A 27,451-nucleotide genomic window follows, 5' to 3' on the forward strand; every position below is an offset into this window, starting at 1 on the left:
TGTGTCCAAACTTTTGACTGGTACAGCAGATACACACTGAGTGTGCAAAACGTAAAGAACACCTTCCTAATATTGTGTTGCACCCCCCATGAATGCTTCCAACAGTTGTGTCAGGTTGGCTAGATGTTCTTTGGGTGGTGGACCATTCTTGATACACATGGGAAACTGTTGGGTGTGAAAAACCCAGCAGCATCGCAGTTCTTGACACACGCCTGGCACCTTCTACCATAACCCACTCAAAGATACTTAAATCTTTTGTCCTGCCCATTCACTCACTGAATGGCACACATACACTAACCATCTCAATTGTCTCAAGGCTTAAAAATCCTGCTTTAAGCTGTCTCCTCCCTCATCTTGTCACGCCCTGACCATAGAGAGCTGTTTATTCTCTGTTGGTTAGGTCGGTGTGTGATTAAGGGTGGGTTATCTAGGGGAATTAGATATCTATGTTGGCCTGGTATTTTTCCCAATCAGAGGCAGCTGTTTATCGTTGTCTCTGATTGGGGATCATATTTAGGTAGCCATTTCCCCTTTGTGGGATCTTGTCTAGGTATAGTTGCCAGCGAGCATTATATCAGCGGCACGTTTCGTTTGTGCGCGTTTTTGTTCTTTGAGTTTTTCTCTTCCTAATAAAAGGGCTGGAAACAAACCACGCTGCATCTTGGTCCAATCATTATGACGAGTGTGACACTTCTACACTGATTGAAGTGGATTTAACAAGTGACATCAATAAGGGATCATAACTTCCACCTGGATTCACCTGGTCAGTCTGTCATGGAAATAGCAGGTGTTCCTAATGTTTTGTACACTAAATGTATTGTCTAAACTAAATCACATTTTATTGGTCACATGCATGTAATTAGTGGGTGTAACAAAAATACTTGTGCATCTAGCTCTGACAGTGCCTTAATATCGAACAAGTAATATCTTACAAATTACACAACATATACACAAATTGAGAAGCCAATAAGGAACTTAAAAAATAAGCCCCCCCCCCCAAACAAAAACTGTAGTATAACCCTTTAAGGGTCTCTGAATCTTGTATTTGTTATTGTAGGTGCTGCCCAAAAGGCACCTAAGGGAAGGGACTCCAAGACTATGAGAAACAAGATTCTCTGGTCCGATGAAACCAAGATTGAACTCTTTGGCCTGAATGCCTTTTGTCACATCTGGATGAAACCTGGCACCCTCCCTATGGTGAAGCATGGTGATGGCAGCATCATGCTGTAGAGATGTTTTTCAGCGGCAGGGACTGGGAGACTAGTCAAGATCAACATAAAGATGAATGGAGCACAGTTTGGAGAGCTCCTTGGTCTTCATGGTGCCGCTTTGCTTGGTGCTGCCCTTTGCTTAGTGGTGTTGCAGATTCTGGGGCCTTTCAGAACAGGTGTATATATACTGAGATCATGTGACACTTAGACAGGTGGACTTTATTTGACTAATGTAACTTCTGAAGGGAATTGGTTGCACCAGATCTTATTTAGGGGCTTTGTATCAAAGGGGGTGAATACGGGCGGGATATGCACGCACCACTTTTCCATTCTTTATTTTGTAGAATTTTTGGAAACAAGTAATTTTTTTCATTTCACCAATTTGGATGATTTTGTGTATGTCCATTACATGAAATCCAATTTAAAATATTTTTAAATTACAGGTTGTAATGCAACAAAATAGGAATAACGCCAAGGGGGATGAATACTTTTGCAAGGTGCAGTACATTTATATCTTTCGTCATTTATTTGAAGATGAATATTTAGGGTCTTACATATGACAGAATCTCATGGAACACATAGCACATGACCCTCTTTCTTCTTATCCCGCCATGGGGGGTAATGGGAGCACATAGACCTGTCATGGGGGGTAATGGGAGCACATAGATATTGACAATGTGCTACAATGTGAGCATTCTGGTAACGTGGTAGAGTTTGACTGATGGTGGGGGGTAATGGGAGGGCAGGGCATAGATATTGACAATGTGCTACAGTACTGAGGCAGTGGTGTTGTAAAGATAGGTGATGCATTACAGAGGCAGCGCTGTTGGGGGGTAATACATAATACATACACTATACAGACGTGGAATGAGGGAGGGACCAAGTTAGGAGAAGGGGGGAGAAGGGGATCACAGACTTATTGGTCATTGTTATTTTACTGCTGCTCTCTACATAAAATGCTTTGACAAAGTAAAAATTGGCTAGACTCCATGTACTTTAAAAACAAAGGAATACATCTTATGTACATTATTTCATGGCTGCTACTTTCTTACAGGTCATCTTCATAACTCCACGACAACTTGACTCTAGATCATAGAACCACTACGTTTCCTTTTCTCCCATGAAAAAACAAAATGCTGTAAATGGAACAAAACAGAGAGATGCCAACCCAGCCTGGTCCAATTTGTGTTTTGTGTATCAATTTGATCCAACTTGTGAACGTGACAGTGCAAGAGGTCTAGTGCATAAAGTGAATTGCATCTCAAATCGTGTCATCATTTTTGTTCTACTTATCTTTTGATAGAAAAAACACACATTTCCACTGTGACTACTTAGTGTGCTGATATTCCTGGGTGAAACGAAGAGAACAAAACATTAGGTCTGGGGAGGTGGGGGGAAATCACAAATAACATCTAAGCTCTTAGAACAGTGAGAAAAATACTGAGAAAAAGATGGCAACTCTTCTTTTATGCATCATTCCACTTGGACAATTCAAATTGCAATCATTACTTTTTCCATATCTTTTGTAAGAAAAAAAATCTGTCTCAAAGTTGTAAACTGTCCCTGACAACATTTAGGGATGACTCGTGCCCAGTGTCCAGCAGTCTGTCTGTCTAGTTCCCTGCAGAAAGACGTGCGTCTTGTCGACCCCTTTACCCCAGGTCTGACAGGCACTGAGCCTGAATTCCTGTCCAATGTCTGAGGGGGAGAGAGGAAGAACAGAGAGTCATCACTGAGGAGAGTAAACAGAGCAACTCAGATTAAACTCCATGTGTTGCAGCTGCCAATCCCTGGTGCTGGTTCTGAGGCATGTCTATGGTGGTGGTGGTGGGGGTGATGGGTATAGTGCCATCCAGGTGAGATGGTGACACCCCTATTGTTCAGTCAAGTATGGGGTCGGGTTCTGCCCCGTTTTGGTGCCCGGTCTGGGTCTGAGATAGGAGTGGGAGGACGGCTGTCTGTCCATTGAGGCCTGCATTTGCCCTCAAAGTGTCAAAGTCCGTCCTGGTTGGGCCCAGGCCTGGCCCTATTCTTAGCCTGTCCCCCTACATTAGTCAAATAAAGTCCACCTGTCTAAGTGTCACATGATCTCAGTATATATACACCTGTTCTGAAAGGCCCCAGAGTCTGCAACACCACTAAGCAAAGGGCAGCACCAAGCAAGCGGCACCATGAAGACCAAGGAGCTCTCCAAACTGGTCAGGGACAAAGATGTAGAGAAGTACAGATCACGGTTGGGTTATAAAAAAATATCAGAAACTTTGAACATCCCACGGAGCACCATTAAATCCATTATTAAAAAATGGAAAGAATATGGCACCACAACAAACCTGCCAAGAGAGGGCTGCCCACCAAAACTCACAAACCAGGCAAGGAGGGCATTAATCAGAGAGGCAACAAAGAGACCAAAGATAACCCTGAAGGAGCTGCAAAGCTCCACAGCGGCGATTGGAGTATCTGTCCATAGGACCACTTTAAGCCGTACACGCCACAGAGCTGGGCTTCACGGAAGGGTGGCCAGAAAAAGCCATTGCTTAAAGAAAAAAATAAGCAAATACGTTTGGTGTTCGCCAAAAGGCATGTGGGAGACTCCCCAAACATATGGAAGAAGGTACTCTGGTCAAATGAGACTAAAATGTAGAATTTTGGCCATCAAGGAAAACGCTATGTCTGGCGCAAACCCAACACCTCTCATTACCCCGAGGATACCATCCCCACAGTGAAGCATGGTGTGAGGATGTTTTTCATTGGCAGAGACTGGGAATGGTCAGAATTGAAGGAATGATGGATGGCGCTAAATACAGGGAAATTCTTGAGGGAAACGTGTTTCAGTCTTCCAGAGATTTGCGAATGGGATGGAGGTTCACCTTCCAGCAGGACAATGACCCTAAGCATACTGCTAAAGAAACACTCGAGTGGTTTAAGGGGAAAAATGTAAATGTCTTAGAATGACCTAATCAAAGCCCAGACCACAATCCAATTGAGAATCTGTGGTATGACTTAAAGATTGCTGTACACCAGCAGAATCCATCCAACTTGAAGGAGCTGGAGCAGTTTTGCCTTGAAGAATGGGCAAAACCCGCAGTGGCTAGATGTGCCAAGTTTATAGAGACATACCCTAAGAGACTTGCAGCTGTATTTGCTGCAAAAGGAGGTTCTACAAAGTATTGACTTTGGGGGATGAATAGGTATGCACGCTCAAGTTTTCTGTTTTTTTGTCTTATTTCTTGTTTGTTTCACAATAAAAATGATACAAACCCCCAAAAATGTATTTTAATTCCAGGTTGTAAGGCAACAAAATAGGAAAATGCCAAGGGGGGTGAATACTTTTGCAAGCCACTGTAAATGGCAGGATTGTTGCACTGAGACTTTTTAATGACTTTGCCGGGGATCCCAAACTTCTAATCTCGGGACGGACACTAACCACAAGGCCACTGAGTTGGTTGGACAGGGAGCACAAATATATTTTCCATTGTTGTTCACTTTCTGTAGATGTTTTGGTGTTTATGATACATGTATGTATGTCCTAGTGTGTGTCTGTATGTCTGTGTCCCAATGTGTGTGTTCTCACCAGTATGTCCAGAGAGGCATCCTTGACCAGGGTGATGTGGTCAACCATAGTGAGGGTGGTGAAGCCTGGCAGGTGCTTGGCAATCTCCCCCATTGGGTGGCAGGTAGCCTAGTGGTTAAAGGTGTTGTGCCAGTAACCCAAAGGTCACTGGTTCAAATCCTTGAGCCGGTTAGGTGAAAATCTGTTGTTGTGCCCTTGAGTAAGGCACTTAACACTAATTGCTCTGGATAAGAGCATGTTTTAAATTACGTTTAATCTTGATGATACACTTAGTGGACAGCTCACTGAACTTATCCCACAGGTTCACGTCTAGAGCCGTGCTCTGCACTGTTATGAGAGAGAGAGAGAGAGTTAGTTATACTCTAGGCTGAAATGGCAATGGCAACGCCTAAAGGTCGACCTCACAATCTTCCAACAAAAAAAAGACAACACAGAGGTAGTCAGAAAGATGACTGCTATCCCTGAGACCAGACACTAACTCAGCATTAGGGCTGCACGTTCTGGTTTTTGCCCTACAGCTGATTCATGTCACGTTCTGACCATAGTTCTTTTGTATTTTCTTTGTTTTAGTGTTGGTCAGGACGTGAGCTGAGTGGGCATTCTATGTTGTGTGTCTAGTTTTCCTGTTTCTGTGTTTGGCCTGATATGGTTCTCAATCAGAGGCAGGTGTTAGTCGTTTGTCTCTGATTGGGAGCCATATTTAGGTAACCTGTTTTCTGATGGGGTTTGTGGGTGGTTGTCTTCAGTCTTCGTGTGTCTAAACCAGATAGAACTGTTTCGGTTTTCACTTTATTGTTTTGTATTTCTTAGTGTTCAGTTTATGTTTGATAATAAACGTGATGGACACTTACCACGCTGCGCATTGGTCCTCTGATCCTTCTAACTTATCCTCATCAGACGAGGAGGAAGACGACAGCCGTTACAATTCAAATAATCACAGCTTGATGATTAGTTGATTATTATAATCAGCTGTGTAGTGCAGCCAACTAACACCCCTATTAGTCCACAGAAAAATCGCACTCAACATGAACATGAGGTATCGAAGTCAAGCAAACTGCATGCTATTACAAAATGCTATAGATGGAAGAAGGGTAGTGTAGAAACCTACCAAAAAAACTATTGGCTGCAACAAATCCAATCCCACCTGGGCAAAATGTCTCCTTGCAATAGTGAAGGTGTAAACTTAGCAGTATATTTGACCTATCAGCTAACATATCAAATTAAAACAATTCTAACAGAAAACCTAAGAAAACTAACAACAATTAGAAATGGTTTGATGAAGAATGCAAAAACCTAAGAAAGAAATTGAGAAACCTATCCACCCAGACAACCAAAACCTATGCCTTCCCTATGGGGAAACACTGAAACAGTACAGAAATACACTAAGGAAAAATAAAGAACAGCATGTCAGAAAACAGCTCAATGTGACTGAAGAATCCATAGAATCAAATCACTTCTGAAAATTGGACCACACTAAACAAAAAAAAACATGAAGAACTATCTATCTAAAATGGAGACATTTGGATGAACCACTTCAACCTTTTTGGCCATATAACAAAAAACCAAGAGCAAACACATTTACATGATCATTTGCTAAACTTAGAATCAGCTATTAAAGACTATCAGAATGCACTGGATTCTCCAATTACATTTGTGGAGCTACAGGACAAAATACAAAGCCTCCAACCAAAAAAAACCCTGTGTGTCACGCCCTGACCGTAGAGAGTTTTTTATGTCTCTATTTTGGTTTGGTCAGGGTGTGATTTGGGTGGGCATTCTATGTTCTTTTTTCTATGATTTGTATTTCTGTGTGTTTGGCCGGGTGTGGTTCTCAATCAGAGGCAGCTGTCTATCGTTGTCTCTGATTGAGAACCATACTTAGGTTGCCTTTTCCCACCTGTATTTGTGGGTAGTTGTCTATGTGTAGTGGCCTGCGAGCACTACGTAGCTTTACGTTCGTTTGTTATTTTCATGTTTTTTGGCGGCATTGAATAAACTAAAATGTACGCTCACAACGCTGCGCCTTGGTCCCCTCTATCCGACAAACGTGACACTGTGGTGTTGATGGTATACTAAATGAAAATATATTATATTCTTCAACTTTTCAACATTATCCTCAGCTCTGGGATCTTCCCCAATATCACCCCAATCCACAAAAGTATAGACAAATTTGACCCCAATAGTTATTGTATAATCTTGTATTAATCAATGGAAAACTCTACTGCAGTATCAACAGCAGACGTCAACATTTCCTCAGCGAAAACAATGTCCTGTGCAAATGTCAAATTGGCTTATTACCAAAATATCGTACAACAGACCACGTATACACCATGCACACCGTAATAGACAAAGAAACAAACAAAACAAAAGCAATTTGGCATGAGGGTCTGCTATCCAAATTTATGGAAAGCGGTGTTGGGGGGAAAACATATGATATTATAAAATTTATGTACACAAACAACAATTGTGACTCACCACTTGGATTCGGTCAAGCAAAATTGGAAATTGGGTTTCTTACAAAGTATATATATATTTATATATACAATACAAAATGGTAAATAATAAATAAATAATACACTGCATTTTTTAAGGAACAATGGGAATTTAATTCTGCTTTTAAAGTTGATAAACTCACTTTTGAGAAAAGGGCCTTTGAATGTTTTGGTACTTACTCGAGAGCTCTCCTTTGTCTACACCCATTCAGCATTGTTCATACCCTCTTATGCCAGCCCCACCCGTCTCATTAAGGATTCACATGTGAGGTCATGTGCTAAACAGTGAGCAGTTTAGTTAAATTTAAGACTAAAGGTGGTAGTAGCCTACAATAAAGAAAAAACCTAGGTAACCAGAATGTGTCCAGATGTAAAGATGCCTTAATAGAAAATTACTGAAGTAAAAGTAAAACTCACCCAGTAAAATACTTCTTGAGTAAAAGTCTAAAAGTATTTGGTTTTAAAAATACTTAAGTATCAAATGTAGATGGAATTGTTAAAATGTACTTAAGTGTCAAAAGTAAAAGTATAAATAATTTCAAAATTCCTTAAACCAGATGGCCCAATTTACATTTTTATTGACGGATAGCCAGGGGCACACTCCAACACTCAGACATAATTTACAAACGAAGCATTTGTGTTTAGTGAGTCGGTGTGATATGTCACGTTATGTAATGTTACGACACATAGTTGCTGTGTTAGCAATACAAAACTTTACGTGTCGTTTATCTTTCTTGTTTTTTGGTGTTCATTTAATAAATGTATGATGTACGCCTACCACGCTGCACCTTGGTCCGATCATTCCATAAACGAGCGTAACTGTTGCTGGAGGCTCTGGACCGCCGACTGCCGACCGTCGCTGGAGGCTCTGGACCGCCGACCGTCGCTGGAGGCTCTGGACCGCAGACCGTCGCTGGAGACTTCGGGCCATGGATCATCACTGGAGGCTTCGTGCCATGGATCGTCACTGGAGGCTTCGTGCCATGTATCGTCACTGGAGGCTTCGGGCCATGGATCATCACTGGAGGCTTCATGCCATGGATCATCACTGGAGGCTTCGGGCCATGGTTCATCACTGGAGGCTTCGGGCCATGGATTACCACTGGAGGCTTCGGGCCATGGTTCATCACTGGATATACTGTACCGTGGAGTCTGGGTTTTCTGCACACTATAATTGTATTATGTAAAATGTATGAATTGAATGTGTGGGTTCACAGCTCCAATCCAGATGTGTTGGTCATTACTGAGACATGGTTAAGAAAGAGTGTTCTGAACACTGATGTTAACCTTTCTGGTTATAACCTTTTTCGGCAAGACAGATCTTCCAAAGGTGGTGGAGTGGCAATCTTTACCAAGGAACACCTTCAGTGCTAGATTGTCTCCACCAAGTCTGTTCCCAAACAATTTGATTTGCTGGTTTTAACCATTTAAGCTTTCAAATAGCTCTTTGTTGATTGTTGCTGGGTGTTATTGTCCACCATCAGCACCGGTCTGTCTGTACCTTACATGCCCTAAGCTCTCTCCTGGCACCTTACTCTAAGTCTGAATTTGTAATGCTAAGTGACCTAAACAGTGTCTTAAAACAATGGAACTCCCTAAATCTCTCTCAGATTATTACCCATCCCACAAGGTATTACCAATCCTACAAACACCCAGAAAAGATGACTCTCCTTGATATTATCCCCACAAATAATCCTGAAAGGTATCAGTCCAGTGTTTTCTGTAATGACCTTATTGATCACTGTTTTACAACCTGTGTTCGTAATGGCTGCTCAGTTAAATGACCTGTCCTGATTTGTCATAGACGCTTGCTGAAAAACTTTAATGAGCAAGCCTTCCTTCATGTCCCCGGTCTCTGTATATTGGTATAGAATCTGCTTTATCCCCTCTGTCGAAGTTGCAATACCACTGAAAATTTTATTTTCAGTGGTATTGTTAATAAGCACTCCCCTATAAAGAAATCGCTAATTAAAAACAGGTTCAGCCCCTGGTTTGACCGTGATTGGTTAGAGTTATTCCACCTTAAACTCGACACACAAATACTCAGGCAAATGAGAAATAAGTGCACTCAGGCTGTCCGGAAGGCCAAAGTTAGATACTTTAAGGAGAAGTTCTGGAAAACAATGAAGGACCTGGAGAATAACCCTCATCCTCACAGCTGCCCATGTCCCTTAATTGACTTAATTGATAGATAAATATATATTCGTCTTACTTTTCATATTTATTTTTTACAAATATTCTAATGTTTCTTCCACTATGACATTACAGAGTATTTTGTGTAAATCATTGACAAAAAATGACAATGAAATTCATTTAAATCCCATCTTGTAAAATGTGGAAAAAGTTTAAAATGTCAAGGGGTTTGAATACTTTCTGAAGGCACTGTATAAGAAGATGAATACTGCTGATGCACAACTAAGTTTCTACATTTCACCTAATATATTCTACTATACCTACTCTCAACAGTCATTTGAGACCCAATTTGAGACATATGGAGTTACGGACATGATAAAAAGTCGACCTTCAGCTATATTGTCTGTCAGCCATCGTAAAATAGGCCGAAAGAGTCCAATTGTAGGCTAAGTAAAGACTCAGTTCTCAAAGGCTATGATCTCCAAGAGAGAGCAACATGTTTGATGTCTGATATGGCTGAAATAGAAGGAGGAATCTCCAAAAACGTAGAAGAATTGTAAATGTGTTTATGGAGGACATCCAATAAGTAGATTGGAGAAGAGAGATGGAGAAGAGAGAGAAGACTCACTTGCACCTTTCTCATTAAACAGAACAAACGAGGCATGAGGATAAAACACTATGTAATGTAGCTCAGCATACTTACTGAGAAAATAGATAGAAGCGTGACTAAAGGAAGGTTAGCGACAATATAATTCAATGACATTAGAAGGAGTGCACACAAGTACAGCGAGAAAATAATAAATTTTAAGGGGTTGAAAACAACCTCTGAAGAGAGAAAGGCAGGGAAGGAAGGAGGGAGAGGAGGAGGTTGAAAAAAAATGGAAAAAGAGGAAAATGGAAAGGCTGTTGATTTCAGGCCAAACTAAAGGCCGACCCAGAACAAGAGAGAGGGGAAGAGCTGTCAAATTCTTACTTTCTTCCTCCATCCTTGTTCCTCAATTCCTCTCAAAGCTCATTATGTCAGTCTCATTGCTTACAACAGGTTTTTTGATGATAATGGTGGTATTCATTTGGGATCTATCACATCCCAGAACTGTACCAGACTATGTTTGAAATTTTTATTTTTTACTTAAAATAGAATAGGTCAACTTTTAAACTATGGGGGATAGGAGATTGACATAAACTAGTGCTTTTGCTGTTTGTTAGGCCTACTCATCTTGTTGGCTGACGAAAAATAAACGTGCACAGTTCTTCCAAATTCTTCAATATGGGCCTCGGAAATGGATAAGGACGCGCGCAGTTGCGTCCCCGATGTGTCTGTCTTCACCTGAAGCCTGTGAGAAAGATGCATTCACGTGACGGGTATTGGCTAATGAGAATTGAGCTATTTGAGAGAGCCATGTGAATAAGAGGTGCTTTGGAGCACGCTGCCGGGAGAAGGGAATTATAATTATTCAACCTAAGGGCACAACGGCCACTGGCCGCAAAAAGCATGGATTTTTTAAGGGGCACACAAGGGGGATGCCGCCGGAAAATTCGAGGCATTATCAAGTAAGTGCTTGTCAAATTGTGAATGAGAGACTGATGAAGTATGTGTAGCCTGAGCTAAAAACTAAGCAGAGCATATGCCTTTCATGCAGCTTCTTTCAAATCATCATTATAGTCTCATAATGCAGCCTTACAATACATTAAAAATCAAAACATATAGCCCAACTAAAGTTGCATAAAGAACTCTAAATTAAGCATAATAGGAGTACCTGTTTCTTTGTTAACCGCTCAACACCGAATAGCCGCATGTGCGCGCTCCCTAAAATTGTTTCGAGAAAACCTGTTCTATTTTATTCAGCTATGTTCAAATGGATTCTTAAATAATTATATAAAATAATGCCACGGAATTCTAAGCAAATCTTGTCTGCTAAATGAACTAATGTAATCCTCAGACAAATGGCACAGCCAGATCAGGGCCTAACATAAGGACAACTCAGAGTATGCTCTTCTGTTCTTCTGACCATCCTACCGATCCTAGACTTCGGTGATGTCATTTACAAAATAGCCCCCAACACTCTACTCAACAAATTGGATGCAGTCTATCACAGTGCCATCCGTTTTGTCACCAAAGCCCCATATACTTCCCACCACTGCGACCTGTACGCTCTCGTTGGCTGGCCCTCGCTTCATACTCATCGCCAAACCCACTGGCTTCAGATCATCTACAAGTCTCTGATAGGTAAGGCCCCGCCTTATCTCAGCTCACTGGTCACCATAGCAGCACCCACACGTAGCACGCGCTCCAGCAGGTATATCTCTCTAGTCACCCCCAAAGCCAATTCCTCATTTTGGCCACCTTTCCTTCCAGTTCTCTGCTGCCAATGACTGGAATGAATTGCAAAAATCACTGAAGCTGGAGACTCTCACCTCCCTCACTAGCTTTAAGCACCAGCTGTCTGAGCAGCTCACAGATCACTGCACATGTACATAGCCCATCTGTAAATAGCCCATTGCACCCATGTATCTCTACTTGCACATTCATCTTCTGCACATCAATCACTCTAGTATCTAATTGGTATATTGTAATTACTTCGCCACCATGGCCTATTTATTGCCTTACCTCCCTTTTCTTACCGCATTTGCACACACTGTATATAGATTTTCTTCAACTGTATTATTGACTGTATGTTTTATTTATTCCATGTGTAACTGTGTTGTTGTATGTGTCAAACTGCTTTGCTTTATTCTTGGCCAGGTCGCAGTTGTAAATGAGAACTTGTTTAATAAAATAAAAACAAAATATTACATGGATTTATTATGATGGCGTAGGCTATATTACATGGATTTATTGCGATGGTGTAGGCTACATTACATGGAGTTATTGTGATGGCGTAGGCTATATTACCTGGATTTATTGTGATGGCGTAGACTATATTACATGGATTTATTGCGATGGCGTAGGCTATATTACATGGATTTATTGTGATGGCGTAGACTATGTGACATGGATTTATTGTGATGGCGTAGGCTATATTACATGGATTTATTGTGATGGCGTAGGCTATATTACCTGGATTTATTGTGATGGCGTAGACTATATTACATGGATTTATTGCGATGGCGTAGGCTATATTACATGGATTTATTGCGATGGAGTAGGCTATATTACATGGATTTATTTGACTTTTTCAAATGTAGATGTTGCAAAGGTCTGCATCATTGGCTTGTAGGCTATACGTGGAATCCAGGAGATCCTACATGTGTTTATGTTAATTAACAGTCAATTACTGTGAGAAGGCCAGTTATTTGCTTGACAATCACCAGCTGACAAAATGTCATGACCACCACAGCCCTACCCCCTGTCTCGTCAGCCCTGGTTAGCCTCCGAGCCAGGCCAGCTAGTTTTACTGGGTGCTTCTGGGTGACAGGTGCCCTCACACATTAAGGTCCCACGCACCTCTAACCAGGCACACGTACACACACTCGGGTATAATCAATGACCCTCAGGAGAAAGCAGATACACACACACACAGACGTTTGTTTAACTATCCTTGTGGGGGACCAAACAATTGATTACAATTAAAAATCCTATGTTTCCTAACCCCTAAACCTAACCTTAACCCTACACTTAACACCTAACCCTAATAGTAACCCTAAACCTAACCCCTAAGCCTAAAATGGCCTTTTTCCTTGTGGGGTTCACACACACACAGAGACACACACACACACAGAGACACACACACACACACACACACACACACACACACACACACACACACACATAATGTGTTGGACATAATGAATGATGTGACTGATGTGACACAAGTTCCTCCTTGTGGTGATAATAATATCTGCATCATCAAGTCCTTTGCTTAATAGGTTTTTTCTAAATGAAAGTTGTTGGTCGGGGTCGAATTTGGCCTCCTGCGTCCAGAGATCTATTTCTAAATGTTGACCATATAGTTGTACAATATTTCAATCTCCACATATTTTCAAGACCATAGCTGTATCTTGTGAAGTCTCACATCAACAACAATAATTTAACAATGAAAATGGAGTCAGGGTTCATGGATTTTATGTTATTTAAAGCCATACACACAATAATCGAAAATGTACACTGAAAACAAATTATTGTTAGATTTGACACATACAGTACAAATGTTTTTTTTTACAGTGGGTCATACTGTAGATCTCAAGTTTAGCACAAAACACCCAGTCATTGCTAAGGACTATTCTTTGACAGCACAACTCCTTGACAGCACACTGAATGTTATAGAAGAGAAATAGTCTAAAGTATTAATATATTTACTTAAAAAAATGAAATAATGGATTATGTTCAAAACGTTCAGCCAATTCATCAAGACAATCACTGTTTTTAAACTGAAGTAAATAATGTCATAATTTAATTATTTAAAAATATAACAAAGTCAAGTCTGAAAACTCATACAATTACCTGGCAACAATAGAAATCAAACACCCAAACTATTTACATTGAAATTCTAACTCACATTCAAACAAAGCCTTTACTCGTATCTACTAAGTGAACATTTTGATGAAAAAGTTTTAAGCCCTTATAATTCAACTCACAAAGCTAACCTTTCATGCCTCTCCTGGCATCAATATCTCTGCATCAACATTCGTATTACAAGGCCTTCACTCATAGTTTGCGTATATGTTGTCATCTTCTTCAAAGTCATTCTCCCTTCCAGCTTTACATGAAGTGAGCTGCTCCAGGTCCAGATTTTCATAGTCGGCCTCATCTTCCTCACTTGCATCTGGCCCTTCACCTTGGTTGTTTCCAAACTTGTTCATGGCTCCTGGGGCATTCCTGAGGATGAATACAAACATTTGAATTACATGCCTGGGGCCAGATTCACGAAACATTACTTATGAAAAAACTCAGGCTAGGGTCTATTTTTCTCCACTTCCCGTCTGACTGACATGCCCAAAGTAAACTGCCTGTCACTCAGGCCCAGAAGCCATGATATGCATATAATTGGCTCCATTGGATAGAAACCACTTTGGAGTTTGTAGAAATGTTAAAATAATGTCTGAGACTATAACACAATTGATATGGTAGGAGAAAATGCAAAGAAAAAACAAAAATACATATTATTTTTTTGAGAGCCCATGCTCTTACAATGGAAAGCTGTGGGTTTTATGTAATTCCAACTCCCAGATTGCAATTCCTATGGCTTACACTAGATGTCAACAGTGTTTGTTCAAGGTGTCAGGCTTGTTTCTTCCCAAACGAGGAAGAATTTTGAGTTTTGGTACTGGGAGTCAGAGTTGGAAATCAGTCTGTGCGCACGCAACGAAGAGGACACGCACCTGGTAATTTTACTTTCCTATTGAACATACTTCTTTCCGTATGAAATATTATAGTTTAATTACATTTTAGGGTACCTGAGGGTTGAATAAGAATGTATTTTGACTTGTTTTAACAACGTTTAGCGGAAGCTTTTTGGATTCCTTTCTCTGCAAGTTGAACGAGTGGATTACTCAAATCAATGGCGCCAACTAAACTAACTTTTTGGGATATAAAAAATGATTTTATCTAACAAAACGACACTACATGTTATAGCTGGCACCCTTTGGATTGCAAATCAGAGGAATATTTTCAAAAGTAAGTGAATATTTAATCGCTATTTGTGATTTTACGAAGCCTGTGCTGGTTGAAAAATATTTGATGTGGGGCGCCGTCCTCAAACAATCGCATGACATGCTTTCGTTGATTAGCCTATTGTAAATCGTACAATGCAGTTAGATTAACAAGAATTTAAGCTTTTAACCGATATAGGACACTTGTATGTACCTAAATGTTTAATATCCATAATTTTAATGATAAGTACATTTCCAAGAAGAAATCCTAAAGCATTATTTTCAAGAATCCCGTTTCTTCTTAACTTTTTTCTTCGGAAGAAACTTAGGAAAAACATTAAGAACATATCCAATACTGAGGAATAGCAACTTTGCTTAACTTTCTTCTTAAGTCTATAGTTAAGGAAAAAATGCCAGTTATGAAGAAATTGCTTCTTAACCTGTCTAGCGGAACCCCGCCCACATTCCACTGAAAAGGCAGCGTGCGAAATTCAAAAAAATATTTTGTAGAAATATTAAACTTTCACACATTAACAAGTCCAATACAGCAAATGAAAGATAAACATCTTGTGAATCCAGCCAACATGTCCGATTTTTTTAATGTTTTACAGCGAAAACACCACGTATATTTATGTTAGCTCACCACCAAATACAAAAAAGCACAGACATTTCTTTCACAGCACAGGTAGCTTGCACAAAACCAACCAAACTAACCAAGAACCAACCAAACTAACCAAGAAACAACTTCATCAGATGACAGTCTTATAACATGTTATACAATAAATCTATGTTTTGTTCGAAAAATGTGCATATTTGAAGTATAAATCATAGTTTTACATTGCAGCTCCCATCACAAATAGCACCGAAGCAGCCAGAGTAATTACAGAGACCAACGTGAAATACCTAAATACTCATCATAAAACATTTATGAAAAATACATGGTGTACAGCAAATGAAAGACAAACATCTTGTGAATCCAGCCAATATTTCAGATTTTTTAAGTGTTTTACAGCGAAAACACAATATAGCATTATATTAGCTTACCACAATAGCCAAAAACACAACCCATTTATCAGCAGCAAAAGTTAGCGATCGTAAAAAAACAGCAAAAGCTATATAATTTTTCACTAACCTTGATAAGCTTCATCAGATGACAGTCCTATAACATCAGGTTATACAATACACTTATGTTTTGTTCGAAAATGTGCATATTTAGAGCTGAAATCCGTGGTTATACATTGTGAAAACGTAGCAACTTTTTTCCAGAATCTCCGGATATATTTTCTGACACTCACCTATTCTGACCAAATAACTCATAATAAACTTTACTAAAAAATACATGTTGTACAGCAAATGATAGATACACGAGTTCTTAATGCAATCGCCGTGTTAGAATTCTAAAAATAACTTTAGTACGACATACAGCTTACGTTATAGCGAGACAGCGCCCAAAATCTGAGCGGAAAATAATAGTAAACATTTTCGACAGAAATACGAAATAACATCATAACTGGGTCCTACTTTTGGTGAGCTTCCATCAGAATCTTGTACAAGGGGTCCTTTGTCCAGAATAATCGTTGTTTGGATTTAGAATGTCCTCTTCGTCTGTTGAATTAGCAACCAAAACTAGCCAAGTGGCGCGAAGCTGTCCATCGTCACCAAACGCAGAAAACGGAACACGCCAAAACTCCCGAAATTTTTTCAATAATCTGATAAAACTATATTGAAAAAACATACTTTACGATGATATTATCACATTTATCAAATACAATCAAAGCCGGAGATATTAGCCGTCTATAACGAAAGCTTTTCAGAAGCCAATGCTGATGTCCTTCCCGCATCTTCCTGAACAAAGGAAATTGGGGTCATGTCATTCCAAGAACTCTCTTTTGACCATAGATATAGCTAGAATCTCCATTTCACCTCTCACTGCCTATTGACATCTAGTGGAAGGCGTATGAAGTACATGTATAGTCATAAATTTCAAGCAAATTAATAGGGAGGCCCTGGAACAGAGCCTCGATTTCAGATTTTTCACTTTCTGACAGGAAGTTTGCTGCAAAATGAGTTCTGTTTTACTCACAGATATAATTCAAACGGTTTTAGAAACTTGAGAGTGTTTTCTATCCAATAGTAATAATAATATGCATATTGTACGAGCAAGAATAGAGTACGAGGCCGTTTAAATTGGGCACGATTTTTCCCCAAAGTGAAAATAGCGCCCTCTATCCTCAATTAAGAAGGTTTTGTGAATCCGGCCCCTGGACTTCAAGTCAGGATTTTGGCACACGTTACCCTTTCATAACTGCAGACATTTTTTTATCATTATTTTTGGTGGTAAGCAACTCCCTTTTCATATACATTCCCGCATGGCATTCTTTTTTCAAGTTTTCATATTTGCTCTTGTTGACAAAGGTTTCTACGTTGACAAAGGTTTCTACGTTGACATAGTCCTCTTCATCATTTTCCTCACTCGCTGACACACATCACGACAAGAGAGACACCACAACACTACATTAAGAGAGACCTAAGACAACAACATAGCCTGGCAGCAACACATGACAACACAGCATGGTAGCAACACAACATGGCAGCAGAACAACATGGTTGCAGCACAAAATAGGGTACACACATGATCGGGCACAGACAACAGCACAAAGGGCAAGAAGGTAGAGACAACACATAACTTACTCATTATTTGTAGTGGTAAGCAACTCCTTTTTCACGTACATTTCAGCATGACATCCTTTTTTCAAGTCTTCATCTTTGCTCTTGTTGACAAAGGTTTCTACGTTGACAAAGGTTTCTACGTTGACATAGTCCTCTTCATCATTTTCCTCACTCGCTGCAACCACAGTGTTTCCATATGTGCTAATGTTATTGGCAGCTGAGGGATTGATCAGTTTAATGCATATAAATAACGTCAGTGAATATACGCAGGAATAGATATCATAAACAGTACAAAACCATATCAAAATTAGGGTTGAAAAATTACAGTAATCAAAATGTCCAGGTTTTCAAGATATCCTGGTTGGAGGATTCCACATTTCCTGATCAATCCTTCCTGATTTTCAGGAATCTTCCAACTGGGTGTTCTTGAAAACCTGGGTATTTTGCAACCCTAACCTGAATCCTGATTAGAGGAGCTAGATCTTACTTTCTCTCGGGTTTATCATAAAAGACTGCTCTCTGCTGCGTATCTTCCTCCAGACTAGACAAGGAATGAGCAGCAGCAGGAGGAGCAGTAGCCCACCTATTACACCAGAGGCAATAATGGGGACTATGGATGCTATGGAGAGAAACACCACAATCAACATCCTTCAGAAGACTACATTTCAGAATTCGTATAGCTATCAAATTCTTCTGCAATGTAAAACATTGGTCTTAAAAAAATATTGCACGAATGATAGAACTGATAATATCTATGTATTTTTCTACTCACAATCCTTAAATATGGCCTTCATGGTAATGCACTTGAAAACATGAAACTAAAATATATTTTACCTCGAATGCTGACTGTCAGCAACTCTGTCTTGATAGAATGGAATGACAGGGTGGAGACATTAACTTCATAAACACAACTGTAGTTCCCCTGGTCTGTATACTCTGCAACAGGAAAGTGAAAGGAGGCAGAGTGGTTGACTGCTGGCTTAGTTTCAGTCCTGTTGGACCCAGAGAAGTCCAGATAGAAGAGGCCTCCAGGATACTGTGGCTGAATGGAGCAGGTGATGGAGAAGCTGTGGCCCCTGGTCACCTCTGGCCCCTGAAGTCCCCAGAACATCCCTCCATTTGGAGCACTGAGAGAGATGTTGGGCTGTAACAAGACGACTAGCAAAAGACAAGAGCAGGTTGTTAACGTGTGCACTTAACTGCAGCATAACAGTAATCTTTCTCGACAAGAGAACACTATGTTAGAATACATTATGAAGAGATTTCCAAACTCGTGCATTGTTATGAATTTTATGAATAATGACTAAATGATGTATACATTTAACTAGAACTATAACTAATTGAATTCTACCCTGTTTTTCTGTATTGATCAATAATGTTAGTTCATAATAAAGAGGTTATGTAGCATGTACATGGGAAGAGAGGAAGGTATGTGTGTGCCTAAAGAAAACAAAGTGGATCATTAAACTATGTTTGAACCGACCCGGCTATAACTCTGGGGAGATAAGATAAGACATGGAGGGCCCCTTCAGATTTCCCGTATCTGGAGGGGACTGGAACTGTCAGCTGTGTGGTAATAAACTTTGGTGAGACTCCAGGAGAAGAAGGAAGAATCCAAAGTTTAGTGTGTATGTATGTGCGTAGGTTAAGAGAAGGTATTAAACCAACGTTTTTGTATATACACAGCAGAGCTCTCTAAATAAACATTCCTGACAATTGTAGCTGGGCCTCCGCTGGATTCATTTCAACCAGTTTCTTACAAACTCTGGGTTTCAGGCTGAGTAATTAATTCAATTTGGTATTATGAACAACTGAGAACAAAATTCTTGTTACAATTAAAGAACGTATAATCTCGAAACCCAGTGTTCCTCTTGCTGATGGTGTTCACCCATTAATGTTTAGTTGCTCACCTATAACAGAGAATTCAACAGAGTCATTTTGAGGGGAGCTGAAGTCTCGACTGGATACCCTAGTCTCATACTGACATCGGTTTGACCCCTCATGGCTAAAGTCCACTTTAGGAATGTTGAAGATGACAGAGTAGCTACTTGTGGTTTTGTCCATTCTGAACGAGTCTAAAGTCTTCTGTAATTTGAATGTTTGAATGTGACGGAGCAGATGATGTCAACACCGTCACCCCAGGCAACCTCTGTGGCAGATCTCAGATTTATTTGGGGCTTTGGGAGGGTCACTTGCTGTCCACAGTCCACCTGGTCATGCTGCTGCTCCAGTTTAACTTCTTATGGCTGCAAGCCCGAAGTCGGGCACAATATGACAACAGCCAGTCCAAGTACAGGGCGCGAAATTCAAAATATATTTTTTAGAAATATTTCACACATTAACAAGTCCAATACAGCAAATGAAAGATAAACATCTTGTGAATCCAGCCAACATGTCCGATTTTTAAAATGTTTTACAGCGAAAACACCACGTATATTTATGTTAGCTCACCACCAAATACAAAAAAGCACAGACATTTCTTTCACAGCACAGGTAGCTTGCACAAAACCAACCAAACTAACCAAGAACCAACCAAACTAACCAAGAAACAACTTCATCAGATGAGTCTTATAACATGTTATACAATAAATCTATGTTTTGTTCGAAAAATGTGCATATTTGAAGTATAAATCATAGTTTTACATTGCACCTGCAATCACAAATAGCACTGAAGCAGCTAGAACAATTACAGAGACCAAATTGAAATACCTAAATACTCATCATAAAACATTTATGAAAAATACATTCTGTACAGCAAATGAAAGACAAACATCTTGTGAATCCAGCCAATATTTCCGATTTTTTAAGTGTTTTACAGCAAAAACACAATATAGCATTATATTAGCTTACTACAATAGCCAACCACACAACTACATTGAATCAAGGCAACAGTAGCGATAGCGACAAAACCAGCAAAAGATATTAATTATTTCACTAACCTTCATAAACTTCATCAGATGACAGTCCTATAACATCATATTACACAATACATATATGGTTTGTTCGAAAATGTGCATATTTAGAGCTGAAATCCGTGGTTATACATTGTGAAAACGTAGCAAACATTTTCCAGAATCTCCGGATATATTTCTGACACTCACCTATTCTGACCAAATAACTAATCATAAACGTTACTAAAAAATACTTGTTGTACAGCAAATGATAGATACACTAGTTCCTAATGCAATCGCCGTGTTAGAATTCTAAAAATAACTTTAGTACGACATGCAGCTTACGTTATAGCGAGACAGCGCCAAAAATCAAGGCGGAAAACACAACAACACATTTTAGACAGAAATAGGAAATAACATCATAAATGGGTCCTACTTTTGTTGAGCTTCCATCAGAATCTTGCACAAGGGGTCCTTCGTCCAGAACAATCGTTGTTTGGTTTGAGAATGTCCTTTTTCCCTCTCGAATTAGCAAGCAAAACTTGCCAAGTGGCGCGAAGCTGTCCATCGTGAACAAACGCATGGAACGGAACACGCCAACACTCCCGAATTTCAATAACCTGATAAAACTATATTGAAAAAACATACTTTACGATGATATTGTCACATTTATCAAATAAAATCAAAGCCGGAGATATTAGCCGTCTATAACAAAAGCTTTTCAGAAGCCAATGCTGATGTACTTCCTGCGCCTTCCTGAACAAAGGAATTTGGGGTCATGTCATTCCAAGCTCTCTCTTTTGACCATAGAAATAGCTATACACTCCATTTCACCTCTCACAGCCTATTGACATCTAGTGGAAGGCGTATGAAGTGCATGTATACTAATAGATTTCAAGCAAATGATTAGGGAGGCCCTGGAACAGAGCCTCGATTTCAGATTTTTCACTTTCTGACAGGAAGTTTGCTGCAAAATGAGTTCTGTTTTACTCACAGATATAATTCAAACGGTTTTAGAAACTTGAGAGTGTTTTCTATCCAATAGTAATAATAATATGCATATTGTACGAGCAAGAATTGAGTACCAGGCCGTTTCAAATGGGCACCTTTCATCCAAGCTACTCAATACTGCCCCTGCAGCCATAAGAAGTTAAACTGTTCTGCTTGCGGGTATGGAACCCTGACCTGTTCAGCGGACTTGATACCTTGTCCCGGACCTGCTGTTTTCGACTCTCTCTCTCTCTCTCTACCGCACCTGCTGTCTCTAACTCTGAATGATCGGCTATGAAAAGCCAACTGACATTTACTCCTGAGGTGCTGACCTGTTGCACCCTCTACAACCACTGTGATTATTATTATTATTTGACCCTGCTGGTCATCTATGAACGTTTGAACATCTTGGCCACCTGCTTTTCCAGGGAGTTTTTCCTAGCCACCGTGCTTCTACACCTGCATTGCATGCTGTTTGGTGTTTTAGGCTGGGTTTCTGTATAGCACTTTGTGACATCGGCTGATGTAGAAAGGGCTTTATAAATCAATTTGTTTGAGTGATTGGTCACAGAAATCAAGGTGTAATATGGTCATAATAAAGCCAGTTAAATAATTGTTTTGCTGTGGATCAGAGCAGAATATCTCACCCCCCCTTATAAAAAGAAAGCAGAACAACAATTAATTAGGGACTGGGGTGGAGGTAGGCGAAAACAGCAGCACGGGTTGCGATGAATGTACAGACGTGGTCAAATGTATTGGCACCCTTGTACGATTCACTATTTCTTCAAAAATACGTTGAAATTGAAAGAACGCTGGTGTTTCCAATGTATATGTTTGATTTAAAACTGCACCGACCTAAACTGAAATTGCCATGTTTCAATAAAATACAAATAATAAAATGGTTTGGATTAAATTATTTCAAATTCGAATTAATTTGGTTGGAGGCAATGATTCCCATTAATGTGAAATTTATCTCACCTGTGGTTAGTTGCAGGTGCCTAACGGTAAAAATAGCAATTTAATAAGTTGCTCCATATATTTGACTGCATCTGTATATTGGTTTGATAAACTTAAAACCACTAAATGTAATATTTTAAGCTGCTCCAGCAAAAAGATTGACTGTAAAAACTTGAAAACTCAGTCTTCATGTTGTCTAAAGCACAAACTTGCGCTTTATGTTGTTAGCTTCAGGCTTTCTCTTTTTGCTCTGGAATGATGCCTGAACTGGGAAACAATCTTGTCAGCTATCAGGAACATGTCAATAAGTTTTCTTAAAGCTAAACAAGACATGGCAGTTGTGTATGTGGTGAAATATTAACCCACAGAGCCTTCAGAAAGTATTCACACCTCTTGACTTTTTCCACATTTTGTTGTGTTACGACCTGAATTTATAACTGATTCAATTGAGATTTTGTGTCACTGGCATATTGACTATACTTTTTCTTCCACTTTAACAGAGTATTTTGTGTAGATTGCTGACATTTTAATCCCACTTTGTAACAACAAAGTGTGGAAAAAGTCAAGGGGTGTGAATACTTTCTGAAGGCACTGCTTATGTAACCTTACAGAAGCGGTCATTGAACAGTTTTTGGCAGAAACATTGCTGCAATGCGTGTGCAACAAGTTGCTCTAGCGTCTACTAGTGATAGTTTGTTACAAAAACCTGTTCTGCAAAACACGTTTTTAGAAAAGGTTTGTGCCCTCAACTACAAGTGTGTTCGCAGTCTTACTCACCAATAGTGATGTCCATGGAGTTGCTGGAAGAAGAACTGATCATTTTCTGACCATTCTGGGTTATCTGTTGTAGACAACTGTACCTTCCCTGGTGTGCAGATTGCAGACTGGACAATGTGAAAGTCTTACTGGTCTGAGTGGTTCCAACTGCTTGGGTCATTATTGAAGATCCTCCCATATATAAGTCAAAGTTTGCAGTGATGGCAATTCGTTGAGGGACAGTGCAGGTGAACTGTACCATTTCACCAGGTGAAAAAGCTGAGTGGGAAGGTGTTGCAGAGAGGATAGGCATCCTTAGAGTTGAACCTGTACAAAAGTATTCTGTATTAGTTACAAGAAAAGACAAGACACACGTAGGGCTCCGTTCCATTATCTGTCCTCCTAAAAGGACTGAACTGCTCTCTTTATGTGGATCTGAGGTGAACATTGCATATAACTGACCCAACACATTTAAATTCACTAGTAATGATATTCCAAATTAATTATGTCGTGTTTCTACCCCATTGTTCATTTGATTTTTTTCTGTTAATGATTTTGCCTTTGGCTAGGATTTCAAATTGTTTGTGCATCACTCATTTCACAAGATGTCTATAACACGATAAAACCACTTCCTACCTGAGAGGCAGACAACACCAGCATCTTCACTGTGATTGCAGTTATGTGTTCTAGTGTGTGAGCACTGTGTGAGTGTGCTTTCATTACCGGAGCATTTAATATTATCCATCCAGATCTGCCCAGTGCCCTGAACAAAGCGGGCAGACCCCGGGGAACTCATAGTCCTCCCACAGTCCAGCTGTTTACAGACCACCTTAGCATCATTCATATCCCAGTTGTCATCACACACTGTTCCCCACTGACCGTTATGATAGATCTCCACTCTCCCAGAGCAGAGACCATTGACCAGTCTGATCTGGGCACTCTCTATGAGGTTAAAAGACATGGACAGTTATACATCAAAATTCATGGCTGTGGTAAACGTAAAAACAAATTGTAAAAAAATAATAACTCAGAGAATTCATCTGCACTCTATAAAATGATGGGCAAAAAAATGTCGTAACCCAGAGCCGGTTAAATAGTGGACAGAGCACACAATGGGTTATTTGGACCCACACAGTTGTGCTGCATGAATAACCCAACATGTTGGGTTGTTGGGATAAACCAAACATGGGTTGATTTAACCATCAGTTGTTGTTTTTTTAACCATCAGTTGGGTTGACCGAACAGCTAGGTCTTTTTTAATGTAATCCATAGGTTATTAATTTTCAGGAGGTGTGACTTATTATGGGCGTGGCATTCATATAGTTATTTTTGGCAACCCATGAGAGTAAATGTCATTCCTGTTTATCATTTTAAGTTTCAACACCGCTAACTTTATATATTTTTGCACATGATGTATGCTAATATAAAATGTGGAACATTATTATTTACATATCCCAACATTGAGAAAAAAAATTGAGATATGTATTATGAAATGTACCAGTGGCGGTTAGTGCTGTTTAATATGAGGAAGGAGGACTAAATTTCATGAGCATGGCCTTCTTTCTAATACAGCATATTGGATGACTCATTCATAGTCCATTCACACAATTCAATGTAACAGCGATAGGTTTAGGCTACTACATGATACTCACATTTTCCCTATACCCATCATGAGGTTGCTACAACCTAGTCTATGAATGAAAGTTCACAACGTAGCTGCACACAGGTTGAGAGACAAATTTGAGGTGACAGACAGTGACACGTGGACAGACAGGTTTTTTAGCCTGGTCACATACAGCTGATGTGTTGTGCATAGAAGTCCACAAGCGAAGGGAAGAGGAGAGATACGAGAAGGCCCCAGTGGCAATAAATTAGTAATACCAAAAGCTTACTTTGACTTGGAAGAGTTCCGGTGTTCTTTTGGAAAGTCATAGCCAGCTAGCTAACATAGCATCCCTCTGTTTGAGCAGGGTGTTTTAGTAGGCAAAATTTGCTAGCTAAGTAAGTGAAACTGAAGTGCAAAAAAATTACGAAATCTCTCTCTCTATTTCTCCTTCATTCGGGACTGAATTAATTCGTTCAAAACTGCTCAACTATTGTCGTTCTCTCTGTTTGAGTCAATTACTCACCACATTTTATACACTGCAGTGCTAGCTGGCTGTAGCGTATGCTTTCAGTACTAGATTAATTATTTGATCCTTTGATTGGGTGGAGAACATGTCAATTCATGCTGCAAAAGCGCTGATAGGCTGCAGGATGTCCTCCAGAATTTGTCATAATTACTGTGTAAGTCTATGGAAGGGGGTGAGAACCATGAGCGTCCTAGGTTTTGTATTGAAGTCAATGTGCCAAGAGGAAGACGGAAGCTAGTTGTCCTCAAGCTACACCATGGTGCTACCCTACAGAGTGCTGTTGAGGCTACTGTAGGCCTTTGCAAAATAGTGTGTTTTGAGCAATTATTTGATGACTATATTTAGTATAGTTTTATCTAAAAAGGATAACTATCTAAATGTTTAAAATTTAAAAAAAAAATATGAATTTCACTGAGGAGGATGGTGCTCCCCTTCCAACTCTAAGGAACCTCCACTGACATGTACATATCCCAACATTGGGATGTGCGTAGGCTTTTAACGAACTCATACACTTTTGTAAACTTCATTAAAGTTACAAAAGTATCAATGTTCAACCTTAATATGTGGTAAAAATACAACAGAACGTATTAACCGGAATGACAAAAATTATTATCTGAAAGCCACGCCCCTACTAAGCCACACCTCCTTGACCCACTGGGTGCTGGATTGTTTATGCTGGGTAATTGAGATATACTCAATAACCCAACATAAACAACCCAGCATCAATAACTGCCAGTTTTTAAAGAAATCAACCGAACTAAGTGACCCAATGCCTGCAACCCAGCAGTTGGGTCATCCAAAGAACCCAGCATTTTCTTTTGTGATGTGTGCAGCATACTATGAATGCGGTATAGTATGAACTACTACTGATTCTAATGTTAATGTTAAGACATCTTAATATCAATGTTTGGATGAAAAGATGTCTATGCTAAAGATATTGTGTTTCATGCAATTGTTGCCACAGCTTTTTCAGGAATTGACATGACTAAAACCAAAAGGAGATTCACTTACCTGCAGGTAGAGGTCCATTCCATAGATAGACTAATAAAGAAAAACAAATTGAATTTGAAATTAGTGGTTGTCAATGTCTCAAAATACCCACACAGCTGAGACAAAAACTTTTCAGTTAGACAAAACTGAAGATGAGCCAGCATGCAATATTCTGTGGTTCACCACAAACTGTCACAAGGAGCATGCTGTGTGATTGGTCAGTTCAGTATGTGAAAGGCAATGTCTATTTTAGTGAGGATAATGAGAATGTTTAGTTAGCATCAACTAAATTCAATCAAACATGAATGATGTACTAATCAGAGTTCTGCCCAAAGAAGGTAAGCATTGTGGGCATTATTTTACTCTATTTGTTATCATTTAAGGCCAGGCAACACACCCTAATAGGGTACTGTTTGCTCTAGATTACAGGAAATGGCAGTTACGGCAGTTAAAAAATTCTCAAATATCTGTCCGCATCGAGGACTTTTTCTCTCTCGTTTGCCTTAAACTATTACTGTATTCCTAACTGTCCACTACAACTACTTAAAGGCCCAGTGCAGTCTAAAACTGGATTTTCTGTTGTTTTATATACACTCAGTGGCCAGTTTATTAGGTATATTCATCTAGTACCGGGTAGGACCCTCCTTTGCCTCCAGACCACCCTGAATTATTCGGGGAATGGATGATACAAGGTGCAGCATTCCAATCTGATCTCAGACCATTTCGTATTATTCTCTACGTAAATCCGAAACACTCCATTTAGTATGATATGTTACGTTTCATATGTATGTAGTAATTTGTGGATGTCCATTACCCATTTCGTATGATATGTTATGAATTACAATTCGTATTATATAATACGAATTTGCAAAATGTACAATGTTTCCAATTGGAAAAACGTACAATATGTTACGAATTTGCAAGACGTATGAAATGTTATGAATTCTAGCTAGGTGGCTAATGTTATCCAGAGCGAGATTAGATAAAATCTAATGAAGGAACAGTAGATAAACACTCTCAAACATTTTAAATTTGTAGTTGGCTGTTAACAATACGCGGATAAACGATG

General features: G+C 39.6%; 1 protein-coding gene across 3 annotated transcripts; it reads right to left on the reverse strand.

The window, feature by feature from the left end:
* Window positions 1–13,481: 13,481 nt before the first annotated feature.
* On the reverse strand, window positions 13,482–27,188 carry LOC139580357 (uncharacterized). 3 transcript variants are annotated; one of them, XM_071408979.1, is made up of 7 exons: window positions 26,404–27,188; window positions 23,897–24,202; window positions 23,282–23,587; window positions 18,501–18,824; window positions 18,154–18,285; window positions 17,688–17,883; window positions 13,482–14,223 (listed from the first exon to the last, which is right to left on the reverse strand). In XM_071408979.1, exons 2-7 carry the CDS (start codon window positions 24,102–24,104, stop codon window positions 14,049–14,051), a joined length of 1,341 nt encoding a protein of 446 aa, XP_071265080.1. In that variant the 5' UTR covers window positions 24,105–24,202; window positions 26,404–27,188; the 3' UTR covers window positions 13,482–14,048. The 3 variants fall into 3 exon arrangements, with proteins under 3 accessions (XP_071265080.1, XP_071265072.1, XP_071265062.1); XM_071408971.1 differs by lacking the exon at window positions 26,404–27,188 and having other exon boundaries at window positions 17,688–17,841; window positions 23,897–26,381; XM_071408961.1 differs by lacking the exon at window positions 26,404–27,188 and having other exon boundaries at window positions 23,897–26,381.
* Window positions 27,189–27,451: the final 263 nt, after the last annotated feature.

The sequence above is a fragment of the Salvelinus alpinus genome, chromosome 1 (genome assembly GCF_045679555.1).
Source record: "Salvelinus alpinus chromosome 1, SLU_Salpinus.1, whole genome shotgun sequence".
Classification (NCBI taxonomy): Eukaryota; Metazoa; Chordata; class Actinopteri; order Salmoniformes; family Salmonidae; genus Salvelinus; species Salvelinus alpinus.